At 45.8% G+C, this 24,235-nt stretch overlaps 1 protein-coding gene across 2 annotated transcripts in view; it reads left to right on the top strand.

The window, feature by feature from the left end:
* Window positions 1–24,235, top strand: part of TDRD9 (tudor domain containing 9) — a 2,642,469-nt gene that overhangs the window by 1,043,736 nt on the left and 1,574,498 nt on the right. For both annotated transcript variants that reach the window (XM_078660267.1, XM_078660268.1), the window contains one exon: window positions 2,903–3,034. In XM_078660267.1, coding sequence (XP_078516393.1) covers window positions 2,903–3,034 — 132 coding nt within the window. The remainder of the gene's footprint in view (window positions 1–2,902; window positions 3,035–24,235) is intronic.

A 24,235-nucleotide genomic window follows, 5' to 3' on the forward strand; every position in this document is an offset into this window, starting at 1 on the left:
CGGCAAGGCACTGGCCACATCTGGCCCGGAGCTGGCATGAAGCCAGGTTTCCGTTAAAAATAAAGCATCTGGCTGGGTGGAGGTTAGTAAGTCAAATATATGGTCTCTGTTTTTTGGCAGAGATCGACAATTAATACTCCAGAACTTATAAGATGGGGTTGATGTCACTGAAGGCAGAATGTTACAAGAAAATTCAAAATTACAGTGTGAACATTTTACCGGTTCTTTGGTCGAGCAATCGAGGGGTACACAAAAGGGAAGGCTGCTACCAAGGCGACGTAACTCCTCAGATGAATACGAGGCTGGGCAACGGATTTCGGGCTCATTTTGGGCAGAGTTCCTGGACGCTTCAGGGCGAGGACGGGCGCGGACGGGCTTGCCTTTGGCCCGCCTTAGGCGCGCCCGCTGCTCGTTCGGGAGCTGGTGATCATTTTATAGGCAAAGAGGAAGGATAGGAGGCAGCCAGCAGCTGATCCGCTACCTTGCCGTACACCCAAGATGGCGTTACCCTGTCTCCTGCCGCGTCAGCGCCTAGTCGGCTGCGTGGGGAGCAAGGTTCTAGATACGGCAAAGGAAGGTAGGTAAGGTGGCTGAAAGAATTTAAAATACGAAATGCAACAGAGATAATTGCAGCAGGTTTAAAACCCCCGGCTTTCCGCCTCAGGGGAGAGTGAGAGCACTAAATCATGTGCGCGCGCGCGCTACTGCGCGATTTAAATAACCTGACGAGCGGGAGGCAGCCAGCAGCTGGTCTGCTACCTTGCCGTACACCCAAGATGGCGTTCACCCTGTCTCCTGCCGCGTCAGCGCCTAGTCGGCTGCGCGGGGAGCAGGGTTCTAGATACGGCAAAGGAAGGTAGGTAAGGTGGCTGAAAGAATTTAAAATTCGAAATGCAACAGAGATAAATAATACAAATGAAAATTGCAGCAGGTTTAAAACCCCCGGCTTTCCGCCTCAGGGTGGAGTGAGAGCACTAAATCATGTGAATATTATTTTGTAGTACAGTACTACTAAATGTACTGTAGAATGCAGTTTGTGAATACATCCTTCTGTATTTCCATGTGTTAGCACATTAAACTCGGGTCTCTAGACTTACCCTGTTCTTGTTGCGCTTCAGCTCTCAAAGGTTAACAAAGTTGAGTAGTTCTACCATATTGTTGGCTGATGAAGGTTTAAAAACTCTTTTACAGTTAACACTGAAATAACACGCAATTGTATAAAGATCCAGTCATCATTATTACTTTGAATTAGAAAATTGACTTTCATATACTTTGAAATCAATAATTACAATAAATGTGTAAAAGCTCTGCTGTAAAAGATTTCAACTCCAATTGTGAAATATCTAAAATTTTATCAGGTTATAACTCTGTTCTTTATGTGTGTGTATTGGCAAAAAAAGGCAAACAACTGGAAGTATTACTGATGCATCTAGGTACTGTGTTTGGATGCAAACTGATCATAATCTGTGCGTCGAAGTTCAGCCTTGTTAATGGGGCACACGTGAACCACGGCTCCATATGAAATTTGTTTCCAACCAGGTAATTTGCACCGAAAGATGTTTGGTGTACATGGTCTTGGGAGGCAGACTAGGTGATAGCGTTAATCAGCACGAAAGTACTTTATCATCTGGTAAGAAGTAAAGGATTATGAGACTGCCAAAAGGGTCAGCAAGAGGCATGGTGTCTAGGTGATAAGATGACAGTTGCTGTGGAATGCTACAATATTGGGGAAAAAAGAACAGTAAGGAGCTTCCAGGCACCACAGGTACAGTTGACGTCAATACCTCATTTGCGAAAGAGCCCCTCTGGCCAGTTGCCATGGTTTGTTCTGGAGGCTGCTCCTCTTCTTTCAGCCACTCAGTTGCTGGGCAACGTTAAAAAGGTCAACAGGAGCCCCATTGTATACTTTGTTGTGTACAGTCCTCTTCATTGGTAACAAGGTGTACCCACTGTATTTGTTATGTCTCAGCAACTACAGCAATGGTAGGCATCCTTTAATAGTTACAGGGAATGTGATTTCAAACCACATGAGCCTGAGTCAACTAGAGACAGCTGCTAATTCTGTATCTCTGCCAGCCTCGATCACAGAATAAAGGGTTTGGACACAGAACATCTCCTTTTGTCTCCAGTGTGAAGAGGTGGCCTTTTGTCCATTCTTCTAGTATCTCTTCTTGCAGAATGCAGACTAACCTGCCGAATTATTCTCAAATAAGTGTAAATTCAAAAGTTTTCTCTCTGGTCCATTGTAGCATTTGTGGATCCAAGCCTTATGCACAACAACTTTAGCCTCACAAATAGGCACACGTTGGGCAAGCACTGGACCGTGCAGAGGCTTGCAGGGAGACCCTTACTGTCAAGCAATATGATAGGTAGATGACCAGCATGTTCAAAGTTAGTTACCTAGAAATCTGGTTAAGCAGCTTGGTATCTATAAATGTGTCCTGTCCAGCATTCTTTTTGAAGGCAAAGTGGAAGAGCCAATTTGTTGTTTTTAAGGCGTCTTATACTGACAAAATATTGTGTACGTGACTAGAACCCTTATTCTGTTTCTGGGTTCCTTTCATTTTTATTGGGGTCCGATAAATGCTCTTCTTATCTTTGGCACACTGTTTTGAAAAGGTTTCAGTCTGTTCTGGTTGATCCATTAGATGTGAGCCTGCTTTGCATGCACAGATGTAACTGACATGAAGGTTTGAAACCAGTGCTGCTGGTAAATACTTTTATTTCCTTTTAAATGTAGTCATAAACAAGGTTTTATAAAACAATTATGTAATGTACAATCTATAGTCTGTGCAGTTGCATGTCTTTTAAAAACTGCACCAATGCGCCAATTTTTGTTTTTATACATTTTGTATTATATTTTCTTGTCCTCATGTTTACTTATGCTTACTTTCCCACATAGCGCTGCCCATTAGGAACCACAATCTTGAAAGTAAAACTGCTTGACATGGGAGAACCAAGAGCCCTGCTAGCAACTGCTCTTTCTGCTCCCAGTATTGATGACATTGAGCGCACGATTCTAGTGCTGAAAGAGGTAAAATTGTAATGGTATAAATTCAAATGTTTAATTTAGTTAGAACATTATTTATGTTAATACTATAAGTGACTAATTGGGCAGGAGGAAGTGATTTTGATTGCAAGATAGAATTTGCCCTAGTTGCTTCTCAAATGTACAATTCTACGTATTTTCCTCACATTTATGTATGTTGGGAACATTAATCTTACGTTTTTTCATTGCATTTCAGCTTGTCAGTACACTACATTTTGTTTGGCTGTTTGCAGTTTTTAATATTTGTGGATTACTGACCATTATAAGGGGCTTATAACCACTTTTCATGTCGTCTGTAGTAATTCTCATAACGACCTTTTTTTGCCCCATCATGGCTTTTTCAATCCTGAACTGAATAATATTCTAAATGCGTAATCCGGTTATGGGAATCAATGATGTGAGAACTACAACATTAGAGTATCCAACCACTGCTTACATCCCTTCTTATTATGACCAACACGGGACAAACCTTTTCTTTTGAGACTGGATACAGTTCTTTATATTGTGTATTTTGTATTGAAGGAGAATATCTTCTCTTTTAGGAGAGCAACTGTTGTATTGTTTCACACTAAATCTAAGGGTGTTCTGTTCACGTATACATTTTGTTTTATTTGTAAACATGTTTTTATTGAGCTTTAAGTTTGTGATGTAGTTGTGGATGTAGAGCAAACATTTATTACTGTAATAAAATCATTAAGAGAAGCGCATTTGCTTAACATGAGGTTTGTAGTGCATGTGTAGCTTTTATCTAATTTCAGTTATACAAAAGGTAATGGGAGAAATGGAACTCACAATCATCAGGGGTAGGATTCCAATCCATACTTTTTCAACCACTATGCCACTGTTAACAAAGGTCCACCTTATGCAAATCGGTACTGACACTCATGGGAACAGTCCATCACGAACTGCCAGATGAGGCCCCTTCTAGAAGCGATCTTAAAGCACCCCAGACTGGTTTCAGCCTTGTTAGGCCTCATCAGGGAGATTTAGCTTGGATCCTATGGCACAATGTGCAAGGAACCTATGTCAGGGCATACTTTTGCCCACTCAGGGTATAACATCAATCACACAACAAATAATGGGAGAACATTGTCTGGCAGTTCAGGCTGGACTGTTATTTTTGAGGCAGGACTAAGACTGATTTGCATATGGCCAGGTATAATTTGAGGTGGCATGCTGCGCAAAAGAGAAATGGATTAGAATGCTACCCCGAGAAATTGTCTGTGGTTAGACATATTGCCAGCATTCCTCCCTTCACTTTTTGTGTGCTAGCTTTTTTTAATTACACTAAAAGCATTATCTTTCACACCCCTGTCTCAAAAAACACAAATTCATATGTAAAACTTTAACATTTTAAGCATGTCTCTCCATGAGAAGCTGTTGTAACTATTTTATGCGACTAGCTCAATAAACCATCCAGAAGTGTTCTAAATTTTCTCAGCCACCCTGGGACTGAGATGGTATATCTTGAGCTAAATCCTAGTAACTAAACAGAGTTAGCATGAGACGTTCAGGAGACTCCCTAGCAGGTTGCTCAACAGTTTTCTCCAGTGATCGTCCATGGATAGACAGGTTGTGACGGTACATTGACCTGCTCTGTGAGTGGGTGTTGTTTTCTGGGAAGGCGGGGCAAAGAGCCTTTCACCCCCCATCATCTGGGTAGCATGCTATCAGACCATACACAATCAGACTCCATCATCGAGCAGAAACTTCAAGTTTGCATGGAGCATAGTGTGGTCTAACAGTTTCCTTGATTTGCCCTGTTCTTCCATCTCCCTTCTGTTTAGACTTAACGTTGGACTTTAACCGCTTCCGTGCGGCGCGAATTCCCCGCCCATGCTGACTCCGCCTTGCGCGGGCGGAGTCATGACGGAACGGTTCCGTCATAAGCACAGCTCAACCGACGCTCATGGCGGAACCGTTCCGTCATGAGCATGGAAGGGGTTAATGGTATTCAATTGTCCTTGTTGAGCCCTTATCCCAGGTGCATCAGAAGAGTCATGCATCGATGTGTTCCCTTCCCATTGTGTTGAATGCCCAGGATATGCTGAAAGTATAGGTCTGGTGATATATTCTGTAGTTTCTCAGTGATTGGTTAGAAATATAGCCTTCTCAGTAGCATACCGGGAGCCATTTTTTGGTATAAGCTGTTACTCTAAATCATCCAAACAAGAATACATCGTAGGATTTTCACTGGTAGTCCTAAATGCCAAATGTTTTGACTGCCTGCGTGGACCATAGGAACCTTCGAATAGAATGTCCTAAATCCAAGTTAATTTCTTATCGATCTTCAGTATTAGACTGTCAAAGATTCCAATTTCTTTCTGAATGTTGGAAAATAGTGTAATTTCAAGTTTATTTAAACAATTGTGAAGTTACTTAAAACCATTGCAGTAAGAATATTACAATGTAAATACACTATTACATGGTATAAATAAAGTTAATCAATCGAAAGGTAAAATCTTTACAATCCAATTTAAAAAGGTTTTCAAATGATAAAATGAGAGTAAGAATCGGAGGTTTAAAAACTGGAGGTACTATTATAGAGGACAGTTGTTTTTCTCATGGGATAATGTCACGTAAAAGGAAAAACTGAGGGGGGCGGAACTTGCCGCAGCGCTAGATGGCTGCAAAGTAGGAGAGCTCTGTGAGCCACCAGCACCACACACAGAATATTCCCTCAATCGGTGATGCCTACATATTTACTATGGCTCTGAAAAGCGCAGTTCATTACCTCTTCGCTGACACCTATCTTGGGGTGGAGGCTGCTCCGGCCCCCCTGCAACACGACGTGAGGCCCCCTTGCTGTAAAGGAGAGGCGTGGTCACTTCTCCGGCGCACCACGGCCTGGGTTCGCTGCTTGGGTTACCGTTTCCTCCTGGCGCCTGCCGCTCTGCCTGCGACCGTGCCCCCTCAGGGCGACTGCCAAGACCTGCGGCCAGAGACCACTCCGGAGGCGGCTCAGAGCTGAGACATGCCAGGCAGCCTGGTGTGGTGGCCTGGGATGGATCTGTGTGCTGAGGGCTGCTGAGTCCTGGTCTCGAGAGCCGCTGCTGGTTTGATGCTCACGGCTGCGCGTCGGACACTGGTGGGCTGCGGCGGGGGAGTCGGCTTCCTCCCTGCGCAGTGTCATATGGCGGTGCGCGGCTCCCATTGCTCTGCCGCGTCCAATCCCCGGCCTGCCCTGGTTGCGTTCTGCAGCTGTAGGGCCGGAGTTCCCTGGCTTTGGGATTTCTCCTTCGTCTCCGGCCTGCTGTGACCGGTGAGCCCCTGTGACCCCCTGTGCTGGGAGACTGGATAAATACCCTTGCTGCTAAGTGTGGGGTGCGACCCCACGACTGAAGAGGACTGTCTTGGCAGGAGCCTGCTGCCCTGCTGGGGAGGCTTGACTGGAGGACAAAGGGCACTGAAACACCCGTAAGCCTGGAATTAACCACGTGTTGTTGTGGTGAGTGAGCCTGGGAACTCATACTTGTGGGACCAACACGTTCGCTGTCGCGGCGCTTCATGCAAATACACCCTCTGCATCGTGGGCCTGTGGTTGGGTCCTGGTGGGGACCATCGCTCCCTTAGGGCCGGGCACCTGGGATGGCTGCGCCTCAAAGTGCTTTCTCTCACAGATCGCTCTCTAACGACGAAGCCTCCACCCTCCTCACCAATACACCCGCGCGGGGCAGTGAGATCCCACTCTCCTTGACCACGTCTCCATCTTCCCCGTGTGGGCCTCCATAACACAACACACCTCCAGGAACGGAGTATCCCAGGGGGAGCTTGTACAGTTTATTTACTACAGCCTGACGCCTCACGAATCGCGAACTGGGAGACTGTAACTAATTACTGCTCCAGCTTCCTACACCCAGCTGACAATCCTATGGTGGTGTTGCCCCCCACCCCCTCTCTAGCGGACGACACCATGGAGAGAGTGGACAAGATGCAAACAAAGCTCCTGTTTGATCCAAAACGCACTAGAACGAAAGAGGCGGAGGGGGCCGGTTCTGCAGACTCCCAGGCAGAGACCCTGGAGGAGGAGCAGAGTGAGGTCAAACAAATGTTTGCGGCTTTGCAAAAAAGCCTGTCGGCAATTGATGGGAAGGTTGATTTTCTGGTCTTCCGCATGGACAGGATGACGGAGCGGTTGGGCAAACAGACGGAAGGAATAGACATGTCAGTGTGCAGGATCACCGAGGTCGAGGAGGCTCAGTTCGAAACAGATGTGGTGCAGAAACATATGGCAAGGTCACTCACATTGCTCCAGGACTAGGCTGAGGATTTGGAGGCTCCCTCCAGTCAGAGCAATATTCGCATTCCAGGCCTTCCAGAGTCAACCTCAATGGACAATGTGTAACAGTTAATAGAGAAACTCCTCATCACCCTGCTTAGTCGAGACACCTTCTCGGAAATATTCGTGGTCGAGAGAGCCTACCGATCACTGGGTCTGCGCCCACCCCCGGGCGCACCTCCATACCCGATGATAGCCAAATTGCTGAACTATTGGGATAGAAGCTCCACCCTGCGCCGAGCCAGAGAACTGGGAGAGCTTCAATACGAGGGCTTTAGGATCTCGCTTTATCCAGACTTTACGATCAAGGTACAAGAAGAGAGGCGACAATTCACTACACTCAAGCGACAAGTTTGAGATCAAAACATTGCCTACGCAATGCTATACCCGGCCAGGCTTCGCGTTACGATCGGCGGCTCGTCTCAAATCTTCTCAGACCTGAAGACACTACAGAAGGCCCTCAAAGAGCTCCCCAAACACCTGAAACGAGACGCTGTGGTAGAGGGGGCACCTGAGGTGGCGGACAGCCAACCAGAGGGCCACCTAGATGACAATGACTAGCTTGTAGGTCTTGAAGAGGCCCTCTCAATTCACAATACGTAGTTATTCGTTAAATTTCTTTTAGTTCAACTGCCATCCATGTTGGTGATGCCCTCGTTGCAAGAACACCCTTGGAACCCTGCGGCCTGGAGCAACTGCTCGAAACTCATGCATGTACTTGTGGACGCTATGTACTTGAAGGAGGGTTTGCTCTATGTATATCGACTTAGCATGGTCTTCAGGGTGTGGCTAGGCCCTGTTTTTCTTCATTTAGTTATGGTCAACGACATTACTTAGTTTAATTACGTGTCAGTGCCGTTATTCCTATATGCCAAGCCAATTGTAATATCAAGTACATTATAGTGTGGGCAAATGCTGATAGTTGTAGTACTTAGGTAATATCTGCCCCCACATGTTACAGACTACCTAGCTGTATGCCACTCTTTCTTCTAAGGGGAGGAGAGTCTTTGGGGGAGGAGGGAATATGGCCTGTGCTAAAATTGGGATAGCATGGTGTGTTGACTGGGGGTGAGTGTTTGATTTGCTCAAACGCTCCGTCCATCATCCCCTTTTGTATCGCTTTGTTCGCCCTAAGTGTGGCAGGGTATGCTCAGACGTGAGTCCCTTGCTCACTTGGCCACTGGATTCAAGATAGCCTGGCTGATGAGGATTATGAATCCGAAACCGGTCCCAGGATGCTTGTTTCCCCAGGGAAGACATGGCTTGGCAGTTCGGGCTGGACTGTTCCCATGAGGCACAGGGTCAGACTGATTTGCATATAGCCATGTCTGAACTGGGGTGGCCGAGTGAGATAAAGAATGGTGATGGATTAAACCCAGATCAGTTGACTGGGGGTGAGTGTTTGATTTGCTCAAACGCTCCGTCCATCATCCCCTTTCGTATCGCATAATGGTAGGTGCAACCACAAGCGTACCTGTTCCTTGGTTTGTGTCCATAGTTGGGCCAGATTTTTGTCCTATCAAATGGACTGGGAAGCTGACAGAAACACCCCAAGATATTTAAACCCATCAGGGACCACCGTCACCTCCTCTGTCCATCAACCCAGTTGGTCGCCCCCACGTAGGGGCCACAGGAAGGATTTACCCGTATTCATATATAAGCCGTAGCTCTTGCCAAATATTTGCATTGCCGTGGCCCGACATGGCCGCTGAGTCCGAGGTAGAGGTATTAATAGGGTTGTGGGCCCCACGTCTCTAGACGCCGCAACAGATAGTCTCTCCTCTTGGGGCACAGGCCGCCACTTCGACCTCCCGCCGGGCGAATGCGAGATTCTGTCGGCAATGCATCTCCCTCTTCGGCGTGTCGTCCATGAGTCGACGGAGCCCCGCAGGTCGCAGCCGCACTGCAGCCGCCGGCCGTATGCTGCTCACCTGTGGGACCTCCAAATGGCAGCAGTGGGACAGCACAAGGAGCCGCAGAGTCTTATTTAATAAGACAGCCCGATGGGCCAGGATTAATTGAGGATTCTGTAAGGGCTACACGAACCTCACTAAGGCGCGTCCGCCATTTTGGACCGCCAGGCCACGGCCTATCTCCTTTGCTCCATCTTCAACAAAAATTTGACAAAACGGCAATTTAAACGAGTATCGCCTGGATCATCTTAAAGTCTTTATTTCGACGTACACATCATAAAAGACAAACATATTAAAAAGGCGTAAACATTCCATAATTTCATATCAATACAATGTAGACAGTAGGAGATTTGATTGCCAAGTCAGTCCATCCATTACAAAATAATTTAGCTTAAAAACATCCAAAATAACATTGCTATTAAAAGCGTAAAAAAGGATTCCAGAATCAAAACACATTTAGCATCACAGAATTGATTATAACTACAACAAATATTAATGTTTTGTAAAAACTCCAGATCTTAATGTAGGCTTAGTTTGCGCGTGCGAATAACCCACATCCAATGTAAAAATTTGGCGACCGCAATAGCCACAGGTTCAGAACAATCGGTTTTTAGTATACTAAGGGCCTCCGAACCAGTGGTGATGCCCATCTGCAGACAAATAGGCTTCAAACATGTGTGCCTGGGTTACTTATACTCTGGGCAAATAAACAAAATATGTGCTATACTTTCACGCTGTGTTGGGCAGAACGGACAACTTGGGTTATTATTAGCATGCCATTTAGCGATAAAGGAATTTACAGGAAGCGTTTCCACCCTAAATTGGTGGTACCGTTTCCGGTCTTCTGGAAGCATAATATAATCCCAGTATTATTCGTAGGCAGCTTCATGTTTAAGCTCCATGCAGTCTCTTGAAAGTGAAAGGCCTATACAGTTCCTAAACCTTCGCATAGAGACCATTGTCCAATACAACTATCTACAAACCTATTCTAGGTGGGTCAGAATTAGCAATAGGGTTCTCCCACAGGAAGCTCAAGCCCATGGAAGTATAGACTGCCCTAGCCTCACTCATCCAGGGGATTTTACGGGCACTATCAGCATCTCTAACTTCGAGGAATGCCCGGGCATACTGGGAGAGCTCTGGGGTTACCCACAGTCTCCTCCAGTATGCAACTGGTCTGTAGCGAGCTATATCCTCAAGGGCGTTGGCATCCCAAATCATAAAAGAGGGGCAATATTGGGGTCGAGGATGGAAGACCAGTTATACCCCTGAAGAACTTATTTTGGGCACACGTTAGTAATGCTAGATTACTAAACCCCCACAACTCAGCCCCATAAAGTACTGACGCGCTAATCTTGATACCATGGATTTTCAGCGCTGGGGCAATAGGTTGAGATGATGAAGAGTGGAGCTCCTTAATTAGGGCTCCTGCGAGTTGTGCATGTTTGGTAACCAGCTCGTTGATGTGGGGTTTCCAATCCAATTTTAAGCCCAGAGTAATGCCAAGGTATGAGAAGACTTGGGTCTGCTCTAGCAAAGCACCATTCATGACCACCCTCCCCCTTACTAGCTTGTGCTTATGAAGCACCATAAACTTAGTCTTACTCACATTGATGGAAAAGCCATAATCCTTGCAGAATACCTCAAAACGATCTACGGCCTTTTGAAGGCCTGGCTGAGATTTAGAGATTAACAAGGTATCATCTGAAAACATTAGCAGAGGGATCAGTTTACCATCCAACTTAGGGGCATCAGTAGGATGGTTCTCAAAGTACTGGATCACCCTGTTAATGTACAGCGAAAAGAGTGTTGGTGCTAATACGCATCCTTGGCGTACCCCCCTAGAGATAGGAAACCTGTCTGTTACTTTCCCTTGCTGTCCCCAACGAACTTGGGCGAAATTGGCTTCATGGAGTTTGATTAAAAAGGCTAGTGCATCCAGCGGCATACCCTGACCTGCAAACACACTCCACATTTTAGCGCGTGGCACTAAATCGAAAGCCTACTTAAGGTCGATAAATGCCGCAAAGAGCGTGCCTTCACTCAATATAACCACCTGCCAATAAATTGAAACAAATCTAAAAACTTGATCTATAGTACTCGTATGAGTACCGAACCCTGCCTGGAGAGGTGACAAAATACTTTCCTCCTCAATCCATGCTTGGATCCTAATCAAAACGAGTCTAGCTATTACCTTTTGGATGCAACCTATTAAACTTATCGGCCTATAATTTCCTGGATCAGAGCGATTCCCCCTTATTAAAGATCGTAATTATTTCCGCGCCCTTCCAGGTACTGGTGAGCCATTGGCAATGGCATTGGCAAGGGACTGCATATAAGGGCACCCACACTCCCTTCTCATGTAAAAACAAATCGGCTGGTACTTGGTCCAACCCGGGCGCTCTACCCTTTGGTATGGTGTTCAGTATTCTTTCAACCTCTTCTTTACTGACGTGTAGTGGTGTAATATCTATAGGGATGATCAGAGGGTCTTGGTCCGACTCAATATCTGAAACCGGTAGAGCGAACTGGGTCTTAAAATGTGACACCCAGAGATCAGGGGAAACATAATTGATGGGTTGTCCCCTAGGGAGCCCCTTACCCCATTTGACCAGATCCCAGAATGTACTCCTATTCCTTTCTCCACTAGCATAGTACAACTCTCTCCAGTGCTCTTCATCCCAGGAACGTTTAGCATCCTCTTGCGCTTTTATACACCGTCTGTGCATTTTTAATACTGTCCCTATTTTTGGATCTTATGGCCTTTGCCAGAGCTTTATACGCATCCCTGCACGATTTACCATACCAGGTTTCCACCCTAGTTATAGGCCGCTTTTGCCGATTGAATACCTTTGTAATAAAAAAGGCCCTAAGTTGATTAAAAAGGTTTGTATGGATAGGAATAACTTTAGCAACCATATCGTCCTGTGTGATACATTTCTGGAGATCCATTGTCGCCTCTACTGTCAGCTCCCTCATCGCTACTAGGTGGTACTCTCTCAAGAGACAACTTGCCCATTTTACTCCTCTGGTATCATTTGAGAGAAGAGTTTCTGTCCCTTCTAAACAAACTTCAGGGGGATCACATGCAGTCAACTGGAAGGATAGTACTAGCGGATCATGGTCGCTTTCCACTCTTTATACTACGGCCATGTCCCTAATGGAAGACAAGTTATCTTTGTTAAGAAGGATATAGTCTATACGGCTCCTTCGCAGTCCATTATTAAAGGTAGGAGCCCCCTGTTTGTCGGATTCCGTTCGACCATTTGCTGCCCTTAGCCCTTGTTCGAGGCATAAAACTTTAAGCTGAAGTGCAGCCTCTGTCCACTTTTTGATTGGGGGTAAGGACAATTGTGGAATATTCCAAGAGCGGTCTTCCTCTAGGGTACGATTTATATCATTACCATCTAGAGATTCAAACCAACAATTAAAATCTCCAGCTGCTAGAATTTTCCTCTTCCCATAATAAAAATCGAGAAGCGATTCTAACAGAGCAATGGTGTCCGAGGCTTTACCCCCGGCTTACCCCTTGCATAAATGTTAAAAATAAAAAGGTCCTTAATCTCTGCGCTCTGGATTTGGATTAATAATATATCATCGCTCTTAGAATCCAGCTGTTTGATCTTATAACAATCATCCTGTCTAATCCAGGTTGTAAGACCCCTCTTTGGTCTGCCCCGCAAACTTGGAGTAGCTGGCCTAAAAAAAATTAAATAGCCTTGTCTATACTCTGGTTTGGTTGAACACGTTTCCTGAAACAATAGGAAGTTATTACTGTCTATAAAGGTAAACCAATCGTAAGACATTAGTTTGTTTCTCAGCCCTGCAATGTTCCATGAAATTAGGGATGTAACACTACAACCAAGGCTGGAAGTGGAGCATACCAAATGCCCACTAGCCCCTGGAATTGGATTTGTAGCAGTTTTCCCTATTTCAATGGGTACTGGAGGAGGACTTGAGACTATATTTAGACTATTTACTGACCCCAGATTGTCTATTGTCTTGTTAATATTAACACTGCCTTGTGGGTAATCCTCATGATGGGTCATATGGCTATATTCTCCTGACAGCTTTGGGGTATACTTACCCTTGGACTTTTCAAGTCTATTCTTTTTTTTTTAATTTTTAATTTTTTTTTAAATTCGTCTATTCTTGAGTGCAGTCAATCATTGACATCCAACCCACTCAGCACCTCAAATCTATTGATCAGCGGGATTCGACTATTAGTGGAGCCTTGCCGGGTCCAATTTTGCCACCCTTCATTGCCCCTTTGGAACATATCGGGTCAATAAAAATATCCTAGCGGTAAGACATTGATGCCCTCAGTACTAGTCCTGAGCGCACCTGCCTGGTCCAAAATACCACCGACCATGTTCGGGGACCTGAAGCTTAGCACAACACAATCTCCATCTCAACCTTTACGAGAGTGGCCAACCCATGCAACCCTTCTCACCATTTTAAATTCCCTGAATAGATGTTCCCTAAGCCCTGTTTTACCATTCAGGAAGTGCAGCGCCTTATTCTTAAGTGAAGACCAATGCTCCTCTTCTTGACTTGGGAGTTTCGGTACATTTGCTAAAATGATGGTGTAAGGGCTCGCCTCAGGTGGTAGATGAAGGAATACTCCCTTTGACATATGGTTTCCCAATCCCTGAATTTTTCCTGTTGGACCCTGGGGCCCTATCCTTCCGCTATGGCCAGGATGTAAAGGGGGGTTTGGGTATGATGCCGGTGATGATAATGGAGGGCGCATTGTCTCTGTAATGGATGTTCTAGGTACAGTATCTTGCTCCCTAGGGACTTGCTCAACTACAGGTCTATCCCCCACAGGGGTGGATCGTTCTTTACATAGGTGCTTTTCTAATTTACTTAATCTGTGATCGATTGATTCAAGTTTTGCCTGGACCGGATTAATCAGAGCTAATAGCTTTTCCTCCAGCTGTCTTATGAAGTCAAATTTATCACAGGGAAAACTATGGCCAAACGTATTTGCGAAGTGGGTATCACTACCCTCTGTCCCCTTATTGTTTTCTAGAGTAATCGAGGTGTCCACAGTCACCCCCGACCCATGTGCAGGATTCTTATTCTTAGCCTGTGTAGAAATGTTATAACTTGTTTTGGGAGCACTACGAGCTTTCCTTTTCGTGGGTTGATCTCTCCCCTTAGGGGCCCCTTAACTGCCTGGTGCAAGTAGTTGGTAGATCAATAGGGGGAGTTGGGCAGGGTGTCTTAGCCATCTGTGAAGATAGTAAAGGACTCTGCTGTGGTATAGATGTAAATGAAGTCCTTTGGGAGCTTAAGGGGCTTGCTGTCACAATCGTGGTAGGCTCCGGCATAAATGCAGGATTTACAAACTGATTTAGTGGGTATAGTGAAGGCCTCCACTCAGTGAGCTCTATCTCTTGTATAAGCACGGATTCGGCCCGAATGAGGAAGGCATCTAAAGTCCCCACTACCCCTGCCCCGGTTCCCCCTTTGCGTGTATTTTTACTCATAGCAGCAGATATGCTTGAAAATGTGATAAATTTACAATACCGCAGTGGGGTCCCACAAGCTAAAACCACTAAACTTTAAACTAAAGTGCACTTTTTCAATAGGAGTAATTCAAACAGACAGCAACACCCCCCTTGTATTCCTAAACATAAAAAAATAACTCCTCCTTAGTTTAAATTAGCTTTAGTCCCAGTACAAAGTTGGAAAAAGTTAGAGGACTGGCCCAGCCCAGCCTCTACCAGCTGCTGACGGGCGCGGACGGGCCAGCCCCGGGCACTCCCGCGCTGCGTGGGGCCTTGTGGAGTTTTAAGCGCCTCCTGGGGCAGGTCTGTGACGCGTTGCGCTGCCGGGGATTCTGGGTAACGCAGTTCCCCCGATGTGGCGGTATGTGCACTGGCGATAGCAATAGAGGACCTCTGCCGCCAGGAAAGAGCGGCAGGCCCCGCAGGAGAAAGGCAACAGTCCCCGCAGAAGAGCAATGGGCAGGTCCACCCACAAAGTCAGGGCAGTCAGCAGCGAGGAGCTTACAGGTAGCGCGTCCCGCGCTGCGTGGGGCCTTGTGGAGTGTTAAGCGCCTCCTGGCGCAGGTCCGTGACTCGTTGCGCCGCCGGGGATTCTGGGTAATGTAGTTCCCCCAACGCGGCGGTATGGGCACTGGCGATAGCAATAGAGGACCTCAGCCGCCAGGAAAGAGCAGCAGGCCCCGCAGGAGAAAGGTAACAGTCCCCGCAGCAGAGCAATGGGCAGGTCCACCAACAAAGTCAGGGCAGCCAGCAGCAAGGAGCTTACAGGTAGCGCGTCCCGCGCTGCGTTGGGCCTAGCGATAGCAATAGAGGACCTCAGCCGTCAGGAAAGAGCGGCAGGCCCCGTAGCAGAAAGGCAACAGTCCCGCAGCAGAGCAATGGGCAGGTCCACCAACAAAGTCAGGGCAGCCAGCAGCAAGGAGCTTACAGGTAGCGTGTCGCCTGGCAAAAAATTGCCTGCCTTCTTGTTCAAATTCCCCTTTGGTTAAAGGCCCTAATTAATAGTTGTTTTCTTGCTGCCTGTACAGTGATACAGGAACAAACTAAGTGCAACACATCTTCCTTATCAGTCCCACAGAGTCGACAAGTAGCCGGGAGATTTCCATATAGCCAAGGTGCCATGTGCTCTTTAACCGGTAGTAGCCCCACCTGGTATTTTATAAACTGATGCTTGATAAAAGCTGGGTAACCTGAGGCAAAATAATCCTGAAGGGCAATAGTCTTATAATTATTTAATGTCTTTCAACCGTGTGCCCTTTTTTGCTAATATAGCTTTATCCTCTATGTCGGATTGAATTTTAAGTAACTTCTTAACCAAACGCTTAAAAATCTGTAGGTTGGGTGGAGTTTCCCAGAGTTGTGCAAGACCTGTAAGGACAAAGGACTCTGTCAGTTACGCTCTTGCCGGTGACTTGTTGCGGTGCTGTAGCTCGTCTCATAACATATGATGTAGTGAGTTGGGTTCGGCTTTCCTTTGAAGTTTCAGACATAAGTTTATTCAAGAAAAAGAACAAAAAAACAATAACATATAGTTACATAATGTAAGAGAAGAACATATAATCATACATGAGGTTGTGCTTACAATATCGATACAAAGGAGGATGGGTGAAGAAATATTTAAGGATATAAGCAAGGTCTGGTAACAAATCTAAAATTTTCAACGATATACTTATAATAAGCATGCACAAATATTCATGAGTTCTGAGACATTGTGTGCACAGGAGAGTCTAACTTGGAGGCCAATAAACTTTGTGATTGGGTACTGTTAGACCTGGCATCATTGTGTGAGTCTCCCTTCCATTTTGACGGATTGCCTCCTCTGTTTTGATATAATTTTGCTGGATTAATGCTTTGGGCACTGTGCCACTGCTAATCAGGGCCACAGTGCAAGTGCTCCCAATGTTAAATTTATGTACTAATTGGTTACTCCATGATTGGGTTATTTGATTTATCTGTCCACCCCTAGTACAGTGCACCATGGGTGCCCAGGGCTTGTAAATGAAATGCTGCTGGTGGGCTTGCAGCACTGCTTGTGCCACCCACAGATGCAGCTTGTAAAGTGTTTCTCAGGCCTGCCATTGCAAGGCCTGTCTGCAGTCTAGCACTCGCATGTCGACTTGGTCACGTGCACCCAGTTACCAGTCCCTACACCTTCTCTTTACTTCATATTAGACACCCCTATGGTAGGCCCAAGTGCAGGGTGCAATGTAAGTATAAGGTAGGACATGCTCTGATGTGTGTAGCATGTTCTAATAGTGAATTACAGCCATTTTCGTTTTTCACTATTGAAGGCTACCTGTTCTCATAGGCCAGAATGGGCAGTTAGATTATTACATTCTTATAATCCTAAATGACTCAGGGAACATGATAGAAATTCGGATTTAGTATGCCTGGACTCAGAATAATAAAGTACATCTTTTAGTAAAGTTTTTTATTATTCTGTGTTTGCAAATACCACTTTTAGAAAGCAGTATTTGCTTGCCTAACCATTTGAGCCTGCCTCAGCTGGGTTGTGTATTCCTTGTCTGGGTTTGTGAGTGACAGGGCTGGGGGATTTCAGGAGACATGCTGGGGCAGCCCAGTGGTGAATAGAGAGATCTGCATCTAGATGGGAGGGAGGAGTTGCACCTGTGACCTGAATAGGGCTGGGCCTTCCCTCTACAATGCTGGCTCCACCCCCTGTGGCTTGTCTGATGTCTCTGCCCTGCACTGTGAAAGGAGAGGAGGAATCATGTCAACAGAGTGCTCCAAAGCTGTATCTTCCCTCCTGTCGTGTTCTATACCGTCAGGAAGTATGCAGGACACAAGGTTTCATTTAAGGTACACTTTATTGGCTTCATCAATACAGCTCTGCAGTCCCCTGACCTCTCGCCCCGAGGTCCTCCCTGGAATGTCCCTTGTCCCCTCTTGCCCCTCCCCTGCACCGGAAGCGGTGTCCGGTGTCCTTTGGCCTCTGCCCTCTGTCCAGGGTCCTAGTGCCCGTGTCCAGGGCATGACATCTCCCCCTTTGTTGCAAAACAAACATTTTGCCTGGATGCTTCCTGTGATCATTGAGAGATGTGTTAGAGATGGATTGATATATATGATTATGCTTGGGAAGAAGATTACAGCTTTGTTACCTTAGATGTCCAGAGCTTATACACAAGCATCAGACACAGGGACGGCTTGAAAGCAATGCAGCACTTTCTTGGTAACAGAAACATAGCCCTTTTCCAACACACTCTGATGCTGTTACACATGGCAGAATGGTGCCTGGAGAACAACACCTTTGCATACAACAAGCTCCTGTACAAACAAATTCAAGGGACGGCCATGGGTACTTGCTTCGCCCCCAGCTATGCTAATTTGTATATGGGCTGGTGGGAGGAGCAAGTACTCATGTACCAATACCATCACATAATTACCAACAACGTGGTTTTGTACAGGCGCTACATAGATGATATTTTCATCTTATGGCGTGGCACGGAAGAAAGCGCCCTCCAATTCTCCAGGGACATGAATAACAACAACCTAAATCTGAAATTTACATGTACGGCGAGCAGAGAAAGTATCACATTTTTAGACCTTGAGGTGTTTAATGAGGGAGGAAAAATACAGACTCGCACCCATAGAAAAGAAACTGCAGGGAACACCATTTTGCACTCATCTAGCTTTCACCCCACAAGTCTCAAAGAAAGTATTCCTTATGCTGAATGCATAAGGATGAAGAGAAATTGCAGCCTACAGAAAGACCTCACCTCAAGCACAGACAGTCTCTGTGCCAGACTAAAGGAGAGAGGATACAGCCCTAATACCTTGAAGAAAGCGAGACAAAAGAGCGACCGCCTGGACAGGTCGGTTTTGCTCCAAAAAAAGCCCAAAGCAGCAAATGACACCAGAACAACCAACACAAACACAACACCTAGATTGATCACAGGATACATCTTATATCATAAGAACATTAGGAAAATCCTGTATAGGCACTGGCCACTGATTAAAAATGACAGTCATAGGCCAGAGTTGTGCTAAACTACCCCAGCTTACGATCAGGAGAGCAACTTCAATGACCCAAGAATTGGTCAATTATGCACCTTCTGCTCCACCCAAGAAAATCTGGTTGCATTCCCAACCGGGTTTCTACAAATGCACGAAGTGCAAAGCATGCCAGCATGGGGTCAACACTAAAACAGTCAAGTTCCCTTTCAGAAAATCCCCCTTTAAAATCAGACAACACTACACGTGCAAAACAGACTTTGCGGTGTACGTTCTCAAATGCTCCTGTGACTTAATCTATGTGGGGAGCACTATACACCCAGCTCATGTAAGGATCCTCCAACACATTAGAGCCATCAACAATGACGACCCAGCATATCCTGTGGCTCGCCATATTAATGCCAAACACATCGGCAAAACGGAGGAACTCACCTATTTTGTATTGGACAGTGTAGCACCAAACCCCAGGGGAGTGAATAGACAATAGAAATTGAGGCGACTTGAATCAAAATATATCATAGAGCTCAACAGCAAGATCCCATTTGGTCTCCATGCTGACGAGGCACTGAGTGTACACTTATAATACGGCACTCAGAACAACGCATGACATCTTCTCTCACGATTTCTTGAAAAATACCTATTCTACTGAGAACATCTAGTTTTACCATCTAGGACTCAGTCCTTTTTAAACCACTTAGTGCACTTTCATTTAAGTATATTTCCTTTGAAACCCCCCTTTTTTCACACACTTATAACCACTACCCATCAGAACAACCCTGAACTCAAACTTACGTTGCAAGCCACTTCTAAATTATGGTTCCTTCTTGAACGATAATAGCTGCTACCCTACATGACAGTCGGTACTAGAAACAGTCACAGGGAGAATGTAAAGAGAGGCAAGCAGGGCCTTCTCCTACGAGACACATGTCCAATGCCCACTTGGGCGGGACCCCTTGCCCCCGTATGGCTACCCCCTTCACGCACTTGCGTTTTATCCCAGCCATTGGGTCTCACTATATTAACCGTGACACGCAAACATAACTTCTAACTCACTTGAGTAAACCTCTGCCCATCGAACGCGCAAAAGCCAGATACAGCGGCCCCTCCACCACTTGTTTCCGAGACATTTACCCGCGATAACACAGCGCTTTCTATCCTGGAGAAAGTCTTGCCCGTCCGACTTTCCTTTCACATCGTGATGTTTCCGACTCCATCATGACATGCCTGCCTCTAGATTAGCCCACCCTGAACTTACTTGCAGAACACACCCAGACAGGGATGCGATGCACTTACGACTTGTCTTGAATAGGCTCCACGAGGTTACAGACTGCAGAGCAGCTGGGGATTTATACACGCAGTAAAGGAACTCTTCCATGTCTAAAGCAGCACGTAACAGGCAGCAGCCATTAGTGCTACACAAGGTCACAATTCACAAACCAAACAGCTACAAATCGCAAATAACAGTAATTTGTACACACTATCATTATCTACCAATTGTAAAGATGTATTTACATGGTTTTGAATAAATTTTTTGCTTTATGTGGAACAATGACTTGCATGTTTTGCGCGCATCAACTTTTCTATGTTTACAGTCACATGGTTACCTATGACACTGGGTTGTTCTATCACATGTCAAATATGCACTAATATAAATGATGCTCACTAACATGGTGCAAGCAGATGTAGTGAACAAGGCGGACTTGTCTGCCGAAACGCGTCTGATCGTCTATATTGGTGAATAAAAACCTTTGATCTTCATCCACGGAGTCGGTGCCTGTTCTTTTCAAAGCCAGGATTGGGAATATATATATATATATATATATATATATATATATATATATATATATATATATATATATGAACAAACAATCCAGCTTCCACAGAAAACTCCATGGACGAAGGCACGGACACGAGGTAATCAAGATGTGGCAAATATTTATTTCTCAGGTCCACCCTCAACCCCTGAGATAAGAGATACGCGTTTTGGCTTTCAGGAAACCTTTTTCAATCCATATATATATAATATATCCCCGACCCTTCAGGGCGGCCTCTGACAACCGGGCACGGAGAGCCCCGGCTAAATTCCACGCAGAGAAACACCAAAACAGAGGCCCTCTTCGGATTTCAGACAGCATTTAATGAAGCAAAAGGCACAAAATTCCTGTGTCCCAACTAGTTTCGGCCAGATAGCCTTGGTCACGGGCAGGAAGTGACATACATAGTGTTAGTGCCTGCATTTATCGGCGTTTCCGTGGTCACCTGCTAGGTGTAATCATCAAAGTCCCAGAATGCACCATTGAATACGAGTAAGTAATGGAAAGTTCCTTGTGTTTGCTGATAGTGTATTACACAGTTCAGCACTCTGGTGCATGCAAAGTGGTTGATATTCCTTAGTCCAATTGGCGAACAAGCAGGATTCCAAATCAAAGGCAAGTGCTCGCATAACATCCTGCTCAATGAAATGCCTCTGTCCCCCGAAGGATTGGAAGGGGAGTCGTCCCCCACCCAAATCCCTTCCAGCGCTGCCGTTCGTGATTCATAGTGACACCTCAGTGGGTCGAATGGCAGGGTGTGGGTCATGCTCCTTCCATAAATATTCCAAAAGCACCTCCGTTTGGGGAGCCCCCGACCCTTCAGGGCAGCCTCTGACAACCCCGCATGGAGAGCCCCGGCTAAATTCCACGCAGAGAAACACCAAAACAGAGGCCCTCTTCGGATTTCAGACAGCATTTAATGAAGCAAAAGGCACAAAATTCCTGTGTCCCAACTAGTTTTGCCGGATAGCCTTGGTCATGGGCAGGAAGTGACATACATAGTGTTAGTGCCTGCATTTATCGGCGTTTCCGTGGTCACCTGCTAGGTGTAATCATCAAAGTCCCAGAATGCACCATTGAATACGAGTAAGTAATGGAAAGTTCCTTGTGTTTGCTGATAGTGTAATACACAGTTCAGCATATATATATATATATATATATAATATAGAGAGAGAGATAGAGAGAGATATTGATATACAGAGATAGAGAGTGTGTCCACAGGTCTCCGTCTCTTTACATCTCCTCAATCAGTCTCTTGGTCTTCTTGCATTCTCTTTTTGGTCTTTGTTCTCTTAGGTCCTCTTGTGCTGCTTCCGCTTGGGCGTCTTCCTTCAGCCCATGTTTCGGCAGCTCCTCTTCTTTTGTCTTCTCTAAAGTGCGAGCTATTTCTGGTGATGTGGTATTGTCCTGCTGACGCCGTTATCATTGGCCCTTTCACTTCCGTCACCGTCAGTGGGTCTTTTGAGAAAGTACTGTCTGACTTCCGTAGTTGTCTTTTCCGGACTAACACAGTATCTCCTTTCACTTTCGCGTCTGTTGCATGTCTCCTCCGATCAGCATACGCCTTCATTTTTGTTTTCGCTTCTTTGTCTCTTTCAGCTATGTCTTTTTGTTCCACCCTTCCCAGTTCTTTCTCTTGGGGCAACCTCGTTCTAAGTGATCGCCCCAACACCAGCTGCGCAGGGCATCTTCCTGTGGAGCTGTGAGGGGTGTTTCGATAGTCTCTCAGCACCTGGCATAGTGCTTGTCCAATTGAGATCTGTGTTAGCTTGGCCCTCTGTATTGCCTTTTTGATTGTTTCCATAAATCGTTCGGCCATTCCATTTGCTTGCGGCCACAGAGGCATTATTCGTCGTTGGTGGATCCCAAGGTACTCCATGAACCTTTTGAATTCTTCACCAGAGAATAGTGGGCCATTGTCTGTTTTTAGTGTCTGCGGTGAGCCCCATGCTGCGAATATGTCATCCAGAACTGGCAAAGTTGCGTTTACTGATGTTGATGCCACTTGTCTCACTATGGGTAATCTGGAGAATTCATCTATTATTACCAGTAGGTAATTTCCTGTTTCCAAAGGCCCATAGATATCAGCTGCCAGCTCTGTCCACACTGCTTTTGGAAGTGTGGACATTTGCAGTGGTTTCGGCTTTGATGTGGGCCCCGTTATTTGGCAGATGTGACAGTGTATCACAGTTTCTTCTACCATGTTGTCAAGTCCCGGGAACCATACTTTTTCTCGCAGCATTTTTTCTGTTGCCACAATTCCTCGATGTGACTCATGTGCTAATTCTACTGTCCTTCTTCCCAGCGTCCGGGGTATTACTATCCTGGTGCCTCTCATCACTATTCCGTTCTCGCTTTCTGATAGCTCTTCGCTAATCTTTTTGAACGCCAACAGCTCTATCTTCAGTATTCCTTCTTCCCAGTTGCTGTTGTTGTTTACGTGCCTCCACCTTTGCTGTTTGGTCACTTTCATTATGGTGTGCATGGTGAGGTCTTGCTTTGTCTCCTGTTCTAGCTCTTTCATTGTTATTGTTGCCAGTGTGTTGTGTTTGAGTGCAAACTTGTGGTAGGGGGTGCCTTGATACATAGTCTGCTGGATTGTGTTCCCTCCCGGGCTTGTGTATTATTTTGAAGTTATAATCCATCAGCCTTATCCACTACCTCTCTATCCTGGGCGGTATCTTTGCGTTTGGGTTTCCGTATATCGTGATCAGTGCTTAGTGATCTGTTATGATTGTGAACGGCTTTCCGTAGATGAACATGTGGTAGTGTTCACACGCCCACACTACTGCCAAACTCTCTTTTTCCGGCTGGGAGTATCCTTTTTCTACGTATGATAGACTTTTGCTCCCATATGCCACTATGTGTCTTGGGGAATCTTTTCCTAGTTGGTGTTGTGCCAATATTGCTCCCAGTCCCACTGGGCTGGCATCTACAGTTCAGTGCACAGTCTCGGATCAAAATACACTAGGTGATCTACTGCCGTCACAGCATGTCTGATCTCTTTGAACGCTTTTCTGCATTCTTTGGTCCATGTGAAATCTTTTCCTTGCTTTGTCAACTCCGTCAGTGGTGCGCTTACAGTGGCAAAATCTTGGATGTATCTTGCACAGTAGCTTGCAAGGCCGAGGAATGACCTTACTTCTGCCACATCGCTCGGTTCATTCGCCTTTTCCAGTGTTCTGACTTTGTTGCGATCTGGCCGCATTCCTTTCTTGGAGAAGATGTGGCCAAAGAAAACTAGTTCGTCCCGCTCCAGCTCACATTTGTCTTCATTTAGTGTCAGACCGGCCTGCTCTAGGTGTGAGCATACATCCCTCAATGCTTTGTCATGTTCCTCGTCTGATTTTCAAAAAAACAGAATGTCGTCGCTGTAGTTTAGACTGTTTTTCACTGGTCTTATTATCTGTCTTATGGTTTCCTGAAATATCTCTGCGGCAGACGATATTCCAAAACTCAACCGTTTGTACCTGAAGAGACTTAGGTGTGTAGAAAACGTCGTGATGTATCGTGACTAAGGATCTAGTTCTAGCTGGTGGTATCCCTTGCACAAATCTAGTTTCAAGAAACGTCTTGTGCCTGTTAGGCAGATGACCATATCATCAAGATGTGGCCCGGGATGCCTCTCACATTCAATAGCCTTGTTTGGTATCCTCATGTCGACACATATTCTTATCTTTGACGTGTCTTTC

Source organism: Lissotriton helveticus, chromosome 9 (assembly GCF_964261635.1).
Source record: "Lissotriton helveticus chromosome 9, aLisHel1.1, whole genome shotgun sequence".
NCBI lineage: Eukaryota > Metazoa > Chordata > Amphibia > Caudata > Salamandridae > Lissotriton > Lissotriton helveticus.